This window comes from Aspergillus homomorphus, assembly GCF_003184865.1.
Source record: "Aspergillus homomorphus CBS 101889 unplaced genomic scaffold BO97scaffold_16, whole genome shotgun sequence".
Classification (NCBI taxonomy): Eukaryota; Fungi; Ascomycota; class Eurotiomycetes; order Eurotiales; family Aspergillaceae; genus Aspergillus; species Aspergillus homomorphus.
In genome coordinates, this window is record NW_020291902.1 from 284062 (window position 1) to 296467 (window position 12406).

The window sequence follows — 12406 nt, forward strand, 5'->3', positions numbered from 1 at the left end:
GTTCCGATGTAAATCTGATTAAATCTAAAGGCATGAAAGAAGGGATGAGAACAGAAAGTCTAGTCAATTACCGTTTTCCAGAAAGTCTCGAATGATCCAGCGTCGTCGTATCCTTATTTGCAGTGGCTATGCAGTGAGTTGGTTCCCAGGAACACAATCGCCAGCACCCACACTCGGCCAGCTGCATGACCACAGAATCTCAATTTTGTCTGCCGACTTGACCGACCTTGGTGGTTTCAAGGTCCAGTTCTTCCACAAGAGCGGCCGACCGTGGTCGTGATCCTTACTCTAACTGTGCTCTTTTTGGGTTTCCTTCTGCTTCGCGCGGCTTTCACCCTCCTTCCTTCCCCCAAGCAGACAGAAACCGACAAAGTCAGAGCTCAAGGGTCACGCTCACTATGTGTGTAAGGACTCACATGCATCTCCTTCAAAGGCTGTTCCGTCATCTGCACGGCGGTGAGATCTCCAAGTTTTGGACCCATCCAAATGCTCGAATGATATCGATCCAGGTGTCTCCTCTGCCGCGTCGTCTCCATAACGCCTGCGTCAACCGTGTGATTTTGACCGGCGAAGAACTGATCATAAGCTGATGTATTCTTCTACCGAACATTTCATGCAACATCCAACCCGAATCAGAGGCTGTCTTGCTTCACCGGAGCCTATACTGATGCTTGTTAATAGTTCGAGACGGGAGCGTGCTGTCGTAGGATTGCATTCTTCTCATGCAACCAAGCCCGAGCAGGATTCTTGAATCAGGTTCAATCAAAGATCTTGCAGCTACAGAAGTGCAGTACCGGTCGGACGGCTGCACCTTCATGTAGGGGCGAGCACCACTGGCCCATTGTGCTTCGATGCGGTCGGAAAGTAATGTCCATACAGTGACAGTCGGTGAAGCTACATATCTTCCGACTGTCAACCTCATTTGATAAAGACATTGAGCACCGGCATGCATATCCTCCGTAGAGCGAACGATATGATATCATGGGCCTCTCCGACCCGTTGTCGCGATGTACATACATACAACTTCACAGCCGTGGCATCGGTTGACTTTGACATTGCAGTTACCTTGGCTTGCACGGACTTTCCTGTAAGCCTGTCAACCCCTCATGCTCGTAACTCAGATGATGATGTGAAAACCTTCGCACGCCTAACCTACCCGAATCAGCAACAAGTATTGTATACCTATGGGCGTATATGGAAGGCAGGCTTCGGAACTTACCTACCCAACACAGCCTTGGGCTCTCACCGAACAATGCCTTGTGGTATGTGTAGACTGTGATTTCGTAAGGCAGCTCACAGTTCAACATGTCGTTGGATGATACCGAGTCATTCAACCAAGAAGATTAACATTATCGTCATGGTGAGTATCTTATCTCCTGAGCCCATACAGTGTTCTGCTGACGAGGCATCAAAACTACGGCACGGTTTCAGAGGACGCTAGCCTCTTTGGGAAGCGAGTTCTTCTGGACCGGTTCTCGAACTTCCCTTCCAACTCAGCTCGACCTCTGTTCAGCCTCGGTCTCCCGACCACAAGGCATGCGTGTATCCTCCATGATCAACCCTTGAAGCTCTGATTCGACGCAATACGATACGTCTCCCTTTGATTTGCCGATAGACAGTGATCGCCTCCCTGAATCCACGGTCCGCCATGACACTGCCGTTATCGCCATGTCACACTCGTCCCCGGAACCGACTTTTTCGTCCAGCGATCCCCTGAGACCGGAGTCTCAATTCACCTACCGCCAACTCCAGCTCCTCCGACATGGCTCCACGGCGACACCGCTCCGCGTGATCGCGCACATCGATCTCGATGCCTTCTACGCCCAATGCGAAATGGTGCGGCTGGGCAAGCCGCGCGACGTGCCCCTCGCCGTACAACAGTGGGACTCGCTGATCGCCATCAACTACCCGGCCCGCGCGTCCGGGATCACACGCATGATCTCCGCCGGCGAGGCGAAGAAGCTCTGCCCGGAGATTGTGCTACAGCACGTTGCAACCTTCCGCGAGGGCGAGGGCGGCAAATGGGCCTACCGCGACGACGCCTTCAACCGCGTGAGCACGGATAAAGTGTGCCTGGATCCATACCGGGCGGAGTCGCGCAAGATTTTGAAGGTCATGAAGGAAGAACTGTCTGGTTGGCATGCGAAGGTCTGCGGTGGTGAGGGCCCCCATGCGAACGCCGTACAGCAACCTGGTCTTGAGAAAGCCAGTGTGGATGAGGTCTTTATCGACTTGTCGCCGATTGTCTATGGCGTCTTGCTGGAGCGGTATCCTGAATTGCGCGCCGGGGCGCATGGTGATGATCGGGTTGCGCGGCTGCCGACCCCGCCGACGACGGCGTTGGTGTGGAACGCGGAAGACTGCTTGGTTGATTTGGATGAGCATGAGACGGAAGTGGACGACCCCGACTGGGATGATATCGCTATACTGATTGGCTCGGAGGTTGTGCGCTCGGTTCGCAAAGCGGTTTGGGATAATCTCGGTTATACCTGTTCGGGGGGAGTTGCAAGGAACAAAATGATGGCAAAACTTGGAAGCGCCTGCAACAAGCCCAACAAGCAGACCATCATTCGGAATCGTGCTGTGCAGAATTTCCTCGGAGGGTTCAAGTTCACGAAGATCAGAATGCTCGGAGGCAAGCTCGGAGATCAGGTCACTGCCATGTTTGGAACAGAGCAAGTGAGCGATCTGTTGAAGATCCCGCTGGAACAGCTTCGAGCCAAGTTGGACGACGATACCGCCACATGGCTGCATGGTATCATACGAGGCGATGATCGAAGCGAAGTCAATTCACGGACGCAGATCAAGTCAATGCTCTCTGCAAAATCCTTCCGACCGAGCATCAACAATATTGACCAAGCGGAGAAGTGGTTGCGCATTTTCGCAGCAGATATATATGGCCGTCTTGTTGAAGATGGTCTGCTGGAACACAGGCGTCGCCCCAAGACGGTGGCCTTACACCACAGGCAAGGTGCTCAAGTCCGCTCACGGCAGATCCCTATTCCGGGGTCATCCCCAATCGATGAGAACTTACTCTTCAACCTTGGCCTTACACTATTGAGACAAGTCATTGTCGACGGGCGCGCATGGCCCTGCGCGAACCTTTCTCTGAGTGTCGGCGGGTTTGAAGATGGAGTATCCAAGAATAAGGCAATCGACTCGTTTTTGCTTCGCGGAGAACAGGCGAAGTCTGCACAGAACACTCGGTCCTTATCGACTGATGACTTGATGGATATACAACAACCTAGCGAGAAGCGTCTGAAAACGGACACCGACGGAATTCGACGGTTCTTTGCCAAACCTCCCAAGGCTGGTGCATCACCTCAGTTGACAGAGTCGACATTAGAAGAGGCAATGCAGGGCACGGAACTCGAACAAAGCGGCATAGAAGCATCGCCAGAGGATGATAGGCCGCAATCTGCAGACGCCCTCTCAGTCTATACTTGCAGTCGGTGCGGCAAGTCACTGCCCGAGCACGAGAGAGCCGAGCATGACGACTGGCACTTCGCCAAAGATCTAGTAGACCAGGAGAACCAGGCCACCCGGAGCTCTCCTCAGACTCCATCATCATCTAATCATGGAGCATCACATTCACGTAGTCGAGGTGGTCGTAGTAGTCGGGGGAAGCCCGAAAGGGGTCAAACCCGTCTGAAATTTGGGTAGAATCTTTTTGGACGCTGGAACGCGCTTGCGTTTGTCTTGGAAATCATGGGACATAATCTGTCTCTGAAGCGAGTTATGTAGCACTTTGCAAACAGTGGCGATTGATGCTCTTCGGTCACCACTACTACAGTCTTGGGACTCCGTTGACGTGCTGGAAAATAGGCGAAGGTTAGCCATGGTTGGCAGTTTACAGGGACTACCCTGCATGAAGTCAACACAAGTGAAAGACAACACTTGTGACGTCGCATGGTCTCCAAACCATTCGATTGCCACAACGTTGCGTTGTCAAGAGCGCCATTGACGAACTACAACGAACTGGCCTCATTCTTCTATATAAAAAGACATATGATAATATGTATCGGGCAATCTTCATGAAAGCTTTTCCCTCAGGGATGCATAGTCAAGAGAATTGAAAGACTTCAACGCCTTGACTTAGTAGATCTTCTTGTGGCAGTTCATCCCGCGTCCAGGCAAAACTACCATTAATTATATAAACTTCGGATGACAAGCGGGCCCGTCAACCACGGTCCACCTTCATCAACTCTATATCTCCAAAACACACTTTGTCACTGCAATCCTCATATCCTGAACTCATTCATGCAACGAACTCTCACCACCCAGCAATAAACTCAAGTCGCATAAATCCGGCCACAAGTCGACAACCCGGCCCGACGGCGCAGCCCTGCTGCAGAGCATGACATCAGCAGATCACCAGCCGCGGGGTTACTTGCTAACACCAACCAACTAAACAGATGTGATGTGCAACAATACTTTCCAGCTACATCAGCACTACTTACAACGTCCATCCTCAACACTATCTCATCATCATGATCATCATGATCGCATTCCATTGACCGACTCGAGGATTTAACCCTCAAAACCTACCAGCAAAACTCTCTTCCCCTCCTCTCTACCCACAACAAGTCCTCAATACGAGTCATCGCTCACGAGCCGACAGCGCCCCTCCCACCCCGCGCAACCAACCCTTCCACCCTAGGCTCCTCTCCCCTCTCCTAGGCACAATACTCACAAACCCACCCAGCATAACCACAACATAAACCCCAACTGAAGCAAACACCACACTCAAACAGCAACCACCAAGAATCCCAACAGACCAATCCGCTTCGACGCCCCGTCACACCGTGTAGATACCCCCGTGAGCCTGTTGCACATACTAGCGCCCCAATATATGTTTCCCCTCGGAAACAACCTCCAAACAGGCAACAATGCCACGAAGATCTCGCGCCCGCGACACACTCGAAGAAGAAGTCTACGACCGCGACCGCGATCTCTACCCCCGTCACGGCCATGGACGCGGTAGAGACCGCCGCCGCATCTTCAAGGAAGAGGAGGAGGAGCTCAAGTATGAGCGACGAGTCCCGCCGCCTCCACCGCCGCCGCCTCTGCCGATGGCTGTACCGGTAGAACGACTTGAGCGGCTTCGTTTACGGGAAGAGCGGGCGCGAGGGCCTGAGATGATCGTTCCTGTCCCGCCACCGCCGCCGAAATTGGTTAGGGAGGAGGTTAAGGTCATGCCTGTGCGACGGCCGCTGAGGGATATGGATAGGGGGTTTGAGAGGGAGAGGGATTGGCGGGGGAGAACGAGGTATCGCGGGGTGGATCTGGAGAAAGAGAGGTTTGTTTTGGAGGAGGTGGAAGAGGAAGAGGAAGAGGAGGAGGAAGGGTCATCGTCCGAATCGGAGAGTAGTAGTCTTGAGGAGAGTGATACGGAAGAGGAAGAGGATATGGTCGTTGTGCCGCGGAAGGGGAGGCCGAAGCAGAGGCTTGAGGAGTTTGGTGGCTCGGGAGCTTTTGGTCATGGTCATGATCAAGATCATCCGTCACGGAGTAAGAGTCTGAAAGAGGGGTTCAGAGGGGCTCGAGATCCTAGATTCGAGCAGGATGAGGTGTTGAAGCGGTACCATGAGCGGAATCGCAGTGGTCCGGTCTATGCACGATCACAGCATAGACACCATTCTCATCGGCATAGGGATCTCGAGGATGCTGATAGTGAGCTCGAGGAGGAGGTGGACGAAGAGGTCTTCCGTCGGAAGCTCAGGGAGCGCAGACATGGCGGACATGTGGTCGAAGAGGAAGAAATCCGACGGTCATCTTCGGAGATGGAAAGGTCAGGGCCACCCTCGCCGAAGAGGTTCCCAGCCTTCCCAGAAAGACATGTCTACGAGGGTACGCTGCTCGCTCTTTTACCACCCTCAGAGCTTGCTACTGACTTTGGCTTAGAGTCTCGAAAGATCTACCCTCCTCGGCCGCCCAATCCAGACTTTGTTTATGAGTCCGAGACTCACCATCGGTTAGCCGACGCGTCCATTTTCATCATCAGAATGTACGGCTGACCCTTGAACAGAGAAAGATCAAGCAGAGGGCGACTGGACAGGACTGAGATACCCATCATCCGGCCGAAGAAGAAGAGTGGCTTTCCCGCACCGCATCCAGACCCTTACCGGCGTTCGAAGGACGGTCTTCCTCTCGTGCCTCCTGAACCGAAGATTGCGGAACGAGAAAAGGAAGTGCTCACTGTGGTACGACGCGACGGCAGCCACGAGTCGCTCAAGGAAGAGGAGTTCCTCGAAGAGGACTACTATGCGCCTCCTGATCCTCGTCACTTCCCGAAGAAGGTATCCAAGGAAAAGAGAGAACTGGATTTTGTCGGGCCTGGCCACCGAGCAAAACATGATAGAGCTGCACCAGACATCGATGCATTGCGATATCCCGATCGGACCCCCAAACATGGCTTTGGTGAACCCAAACACTCCGACTCCGACTCTAGCCGCCAATTCGGCAGGATAGGCAGACGATATGTCGGTGTCAAGGACCGTCGCGAACGCCTCTGGACCGAAATCACGAGGGATTTGGTCGTGAAGGAAGCCCTTGAACGGGCGGGCTATGAGTACGAAGAGACGGAAACGTCGTATTTCATATTTACTTACTTGGACAAGGTGAGCACAAACTCCTATCTCGTCTCACCACAAACTGCCCCCCTAGCTGACTGCTTCGCGTAGGAGGAGGTAGATGCACTCATTGAGCATTCCGAGGACATTCGCCGCGCACGCCGCCGACGGGTCCAGGAGATCCACCGCGAGCGAACCGCGTTGCCTGGTGCTGCTGCTCCTATTGCTCCGCCGCCACCACCGCCGCCTGCATCGGACAAGACCGGTCCCCTGCTGCTGGACAGCCCGCCTCCACGCTTTCCTCGAGAGGAGCGACGAAGAACGGAGCGAGAGATGGTTGCAGAAGGAGGCCGTTGGAGGCCGCCACCGCCTCGGCCGGAGCGGTGGTGACGAACCTTGGTCAGCAGCAAAAGTACATGAGCAGAAAGACCGTCGACATGTGTCCGTGGCTGCTTTGACATATTTCATGTGCGATACCCTGCATCTTGACTTTGCCATATTTGTTGATCTAGTTGATGAGATTGAAAAGCCATGCGTGTAGATTCCCGAGCTGACAGGCGTTTGACCACAAAGAAGCAATCTGATTCATGATTGGAATCAGAACGCACCATCATTCAACAGGAATACTACATCTTGATACAATAGAAAAATGCAACTCGGGTTGCATCTGCGATACTCAAAGGACATACCGGGACACTTATGCTGCTTCCCAAGTCAAACTTCAAGTCCGCTACCCCATCCTCTAAGATGTTAAAAAGACCTCCTGAGACTTTCGCGTACCTACATCGACTGTTTCAAGCCCCATTCATATGACCCGTCTCTTCAGCCTCGTATTATGTTACACGGGTATAACGCCAGTGATAGGTCAGAGGACTCAAGCAACCCAACACTGAGACATAAGCTGGACGAACCAACGCCAAACTCTGAGCCTCCAATCTGACAGGTCTAACGGTGGCACGTCGGGGCTTGTCAGCCAGGTCCGAGTGACTTGATGTTTCAGAGCATATCGGAATGTCGTGATCCTACTATCCCTAGGTGGCATTTCGGTTTCTTGCGAGTAGGATTGCTTACTGGCGCAATGCACTTAGGATCTCGTTGTTGTTCCTCAGTCTCGTCGTTCAAGCATGAGTATCTATTGTTCTCTTTTTGGGGCTTCTGCTGGAGTCCGACCGGGGAGAGTCCTCGCATACACCTTTGCTGCTTGTTGCTCTATATATGGGTCCTTTCTCTCCAGGAGAGAGGGCATAGATGTTCCTATGGTGTTTGTGTATGAGAGGTTTGGTGTGGTCGTTGCCAGTTCAGATAAACAGTACAGTACGCCAGGCATGGCACTGGTCTTCGAACCGGCACAAGCCGATGCATGTACTCCGTGAATCTCTATTGAGCTTGCATTGGAGTCAATCAATTATCTGGCCGAATCGCTGTCTTTTGTGAACAATACAGTGAGTATAGAGAGGAAAAGGGGCCTGAAGAGCAATGATCCTTTTTTCGCTACGCACATCACCTCACATCGCAAAATGATTCAGTCAGTTGACCTCGAGCAATGAAGTTGAGGCTTGCTGGATCAGCTTCCACTCTTACTAATTCACCACTGCATTGCGAAGAATATTACCAATCTCTCTTTCCATCATCGTCGATGACTATTGTTTACGGGATGAAAGTTACCAAAATTAGGAGCACCAAGCCTGACATGGCGGATACGCCACTAGAGTAAATTAAAGTGTCCCACAAAGGGGGGGTGGAGAGCTAGGAATGAAAAGATGGGGCTGAAGGACACAGCAGCAGCTGTGGCTGCTATTTTTTGCCATGCTAGATGGAGTCTGGGTGTCGTTGGATCATGGGATGGATGAATTCTTGCCGATTCATTAGTCGATGATTTTATTGATGTTATTATTATCTTTCGGGTGATGTTGTTGTTGTCAATGCTGAATTGGAAATAGAACTTATGGATCCTTTGGCCCTGGGAAAGGGGAAAGAAATTGATTGATTACACATCTACGGTTCATTGGAGTGAGTTGTTGTTGTGGTGGTGGTGGTGGTGGTGGTGGTGTTGTTGTTGTTGTTGATTCTTACGCCCTGCTAGAGGTGATGTGATGTGGGTGTTCGTTGGGTCTTGATCTCTTTCGTTTTCTATCTCTCTCTCTCTGTTGTCATTTCCTCTCGCTTATGGGCAGGAGACAGATCGGCAAAAGACTAATCTCGACCCTCTTGTTCCACTTTTCATTCCCTTCTGCCACTTTTCATCCGCCTCGAAGGGCTGTTTCGGATTGGGGGCGCCGTTACCCCGTCCGGGAGGGATCGTCAAAGGGAGAAGGACATTGAAGTCGAGAGTTGTTGCTGTATTCAAAGGGAGTGGCTGGATCGGCCGGCCCTAAGCACTTTTACCAACCATTGAATCTCGCTCGCTAATCATCCTGTACGGTAACTACTGCACCAGCCACATCTTGATGCTAATGATGCTTGGTGAAAGGTTGGTAGAAACAGCGGATGTGCCGAGTACGGAGTAGTTGGGAACAGCAGCAGTAGACCAGCTCTGTCATCCTTCTTGGGGCGTGTTTCAACAATACTCCTAGTCAGTCTAGCGACCTGACAGTCGGGACAGCCCTACTTGGCAGGAGAATGCCCCTTCAATCTCTCTTGTAGACTCCTTTGGGTTCCCTTCATTTGTTTGACATTTTGCCCGACCGTTGACACTACCGATACGGCTGGATATGAATCGTTGGTCTGTTTGGTTGTCTATTCACTATCCGAAATCTGGAGGTCGGGTTGACTTGTAGACCTCAGCCCCCCCCCCCCCCCCTGTTCGACAGAACAGCATCTCGAAGGAGGGACGGGATCTCGGCGGATGCTCCAAAGCATTGTCGTCATCTACTCTCTTAGCTCTGCGCCAATGCATGTGCCCAGAAATGGGGTAAATCGTCCCCAATTGGCCGGCACGCAGCCCTGCACGAAGCCCAGGGTGCACCTCCAGGGATATACAGTAGCTGCATGTGCACACCACAATGCATGCTGAATGAACATCCTGTGCAAGTTCCGAGGAGAATTCATGAGAAACGGCAAGTCGAGTGCACTTTCAGCCAGCCCGTGCTGTTGTGGTTTGCGACCGTGGAGGTTCCCATCTCCATGCCTCTTATCACGGTCGGGCCATACCCCGTCACGATCACAGCACCTCCTCCCATCACCCAGCAACCTCCCGCTAATCATGATGCGGCGACATTGTTCCTACCTGGCTGGTCTGGAGATGGCCCGAAGCTTGTCTGGCTGTCGTTCTGGTCTGGTGTCCAATTGTACGCCGTGCCTGGCCATTGACACGAGGCTATCGAACCTTGGAACGGAGCACTCTCGATATCCTTGGGTGATGTCGACGGGACTGACCGGCTGCAAACCCATTACGGTACTTCGCTCCACCCACGGGCACCCACGGCACTCACGGTCAGTCGCTCCTCCTTCGAGTCTTTCATGGATGCTTCTAGGGAGTTGATGAGTACTCCGTACCTGAAAGGTAGAGCGATGGTCTAGATACTCCCTGGAGTTCTTTCCCGCCTGTTCCAGCCCCCCTCCCTCCCTCCCTCTCCGGCCAAGATCCAAATCAAGAAGAGGCACGTCAACGAAACTATAATCATACATCATACGCGGACAGCTCAACTCTGGTCAGCTCCGATCTCTTCTAGACCACGGTTTTCCGTCTTGTCTCGCCCGGGCTGCAACCCCACCGGCGCAGATTCTAAGACCAGCAGCTGTCCTCTGCGGTGGCGGGTGCAGTAGTGCGGTGCGTGTGGTGAGTCGTAACTGTGGTCGTTACCTCCTTCTTTTCCTAGGAAGGGCACCGGCTCGTCCACAAGGAGAAACGGGAAGAACTTTTGGTGGTCAGTCCAAGGCAACAACCACTTGCTTTCTCTGTTGTTAATTTTGACTGACCCCTACGGTATTTATGCTACCGGACAACACCATCTATCTGGTCCAATATTCCTGAGAAATCCCCTCGAAGTATACAGTGGTTGACGGACGAGAGAAAAGGAACCCAACAGTAAAGCAGGCCACGCAGTGCCTGTCTGTCTCCCACCAATAAACAGCCCCGGATCTGCGTCCGTGGCCTGTTCTCAAACGCTGAATACTTGGCTCGGATACAAAGTGGCTGACCCGGCAGATCCATTTCCCTTCTTACTTAGTACAATGCGACTGGTACTTTTACGATTATACTTACGTAGGTATTTCGGCTGCCCGTCCGCCGTGTCGTCTAGCCTGTGTCAGACAAAGTGACGCAGGCAGATAATAGCAACGGAAGGAGAAAAAAAACAAAAGAAAAACAACCATCCCCCCAAAAAAACCATCCTTACCGACTCTAGTCGGGTCAGGTCGAGGGAATTGGCACCGAGGATCGCGGCCCCCAGGATGCGGTTTCAGAACAAGGATCAATCGCGTTTGTCATGCAGCTAGTGACTGGATCTGTGCCGAATAAACATCGAGTTTGCTTTCTGGTCTGCCGTGCTTGCTGCGACTTTAAAATTGGTGTCTGGGTTTGAGCCCGGACTGCGCCTCACCAGATAGAAACTGTATTGTCTTTGGTTGCGAGGATGGTTATCTAGCACTGTACAGTAGTTGAGTCGCTGGTTATCTTTTCTTCTTCTTCTTCTTCTTTTTCTTCTTGCTTTCTTTCTTTGTTCACAGGTAGATGTTGTTGTCGTCATTGACTTCTTCGGCCCCTTTTTCATCACTGCCTCTGATACTTTTGCTTGCTTCCTGCCTTTCTTTTGCTCCGCAGGTCCCATTGCGGTGGCGCCATCCTACCGTAAGCATGTTGTCGAGAACTCCCTAGCAGATCGGAATTGGGATTCTGTCCACGTACAGGACGTAGACCGATGGGGTACCAGATAGGTAAGGTACGAACCGGGAGAGCAGCATCAGCTCAGAGTCTATCTGCTTCTCTCCTTCGGCTTGAGCCTGAGTAGTCAGGTCAACATCTAGATCGCAGTCCGTGTCAGTCATAGTAGTGCATCTATAGATGGAGTGTGTTCCTATCGGGCGGAGACCAACAAGCCCGTCCGTCCATCCGTCATTACTAGTACTTACCAGCAAAGAACGCGTATGGTCCCGACGGTTGGTGAGGCCCCTAAGCCAGAAGCGGTCTGCAGGCCCCACTTCCAAGCGGGTAAGCCGGATTTTTATTTTTATTCCTTCTGCCTCTTGTTTTTTGTGTGGTGTTGTGTTGTTGATTCTAGTTGATTCCCATACTCATACTTCACATAATACACAGGAAAGTGTGCGCAATTCTACCACGGCAGGAACATTCTCATGAACTTCTTCTAGTTGCTCTGAATAGTGATACACACAAAGAAAATTGCCATCACTTGAAGATGATGATAAGTGATCTTGGTACTGTAGATGCAAATCTCCTGGTGTCCATTTCTAGACCGATGACTGGCTCTTCTGGTGGAAACATCGGGACTGCCCACCGGATCTGGTCCCATTCTGGTTCTTACCATAGATAACCACACTAAAACCTACCACGACGCCCGCTGCAGTACGGCAGTACTAGACTAGTTCATCGTCGTACCAGTCAGTTGTAGTCTAGTCAGTCAGTCAGTCAGTCAGTCAGTCAATCAGTCAGTCAGTCAGTCTACTTACCACACTAACTACCAACTCTCCCCATCTGTTTAGTTCGTTACTGGGCTTGCTTTCTTGCTTTCTTGCTTTCTTGCTTTCTCACTCTCTTTCTTTCTCTTGTTCTCTTTTTCCTTAGACTCTTACCTTTGTTCTTCTTGTCTTCTTACCTGCTTGCTTGCTTGCTTGCTGGACATTGAAGGACTGAAGGAACCGAAAAAAAAAGAAAGGGT

At 51.8% G+C, this 12406-nt stretch overlaps 3 protein-coding genes across 3 annotated transcripts; 2 read left to right on the forward strand and 1 right to left on the reverse strand.

The window, feature by feature from the left end:
- Positions 1-1668: 1668 nt before the first annotated feature.
- On the forward strand, positions 1669-3663 carry BO97DRAFT_344524 (DNA-directed DNA polymerase eta; the record flags this gene model as incomplete). The annotated part of the gene is made up of 1 exon (XM_025691738.1): positions 1669-3663. The coding sequence occupies one exon, from the start codon at positions 1669-1671 to the stop codon at positions 3661-3663; it is 1995 nt and encodes a 664-aa protein (XP_025551858.1).
- A 1039-nt stretch (positions 3664-4702) lies between these two features.
- On the forward strand, positions 4703-7061 carry BO97DRAFT_52709 (uncharacterized protein). The gene is made up of 4 exons (XM_025700885.1): positions 4703-5850; positions 5905-5974; positions 6029-6620; positions 6684-7061. Exons 1-4 carry the CDS (start codon positions 4890-4892, stop codon positions 6960-6962), a joined length of 1902 nt encoding a protein of 633 aa, XP_025551859.1. The 5' UTR covers positions 4703-4889; the 3' UTR covers positions 6963-7061.
- A 3804-nt stretch (positions 7062-10865) lies between these two features.
- BO97DRAFT_52921 (uncharacterized protein) lies at positions 10866-11457 on the reverse strand. Its single transcript, XM_025700886.1, has one exon. It carries the CDS (start codon positions 11339-11341, stop codon positions 11006-11008), a length of 336 nt encoding a protein of 111 aa, XP_025551860.1. The 5' UTR covers positions 11342-11457; the 3' UTR covers positions 10866-11005.
- Positions 11458-12406: the final 949 nt, after the last annotated feature.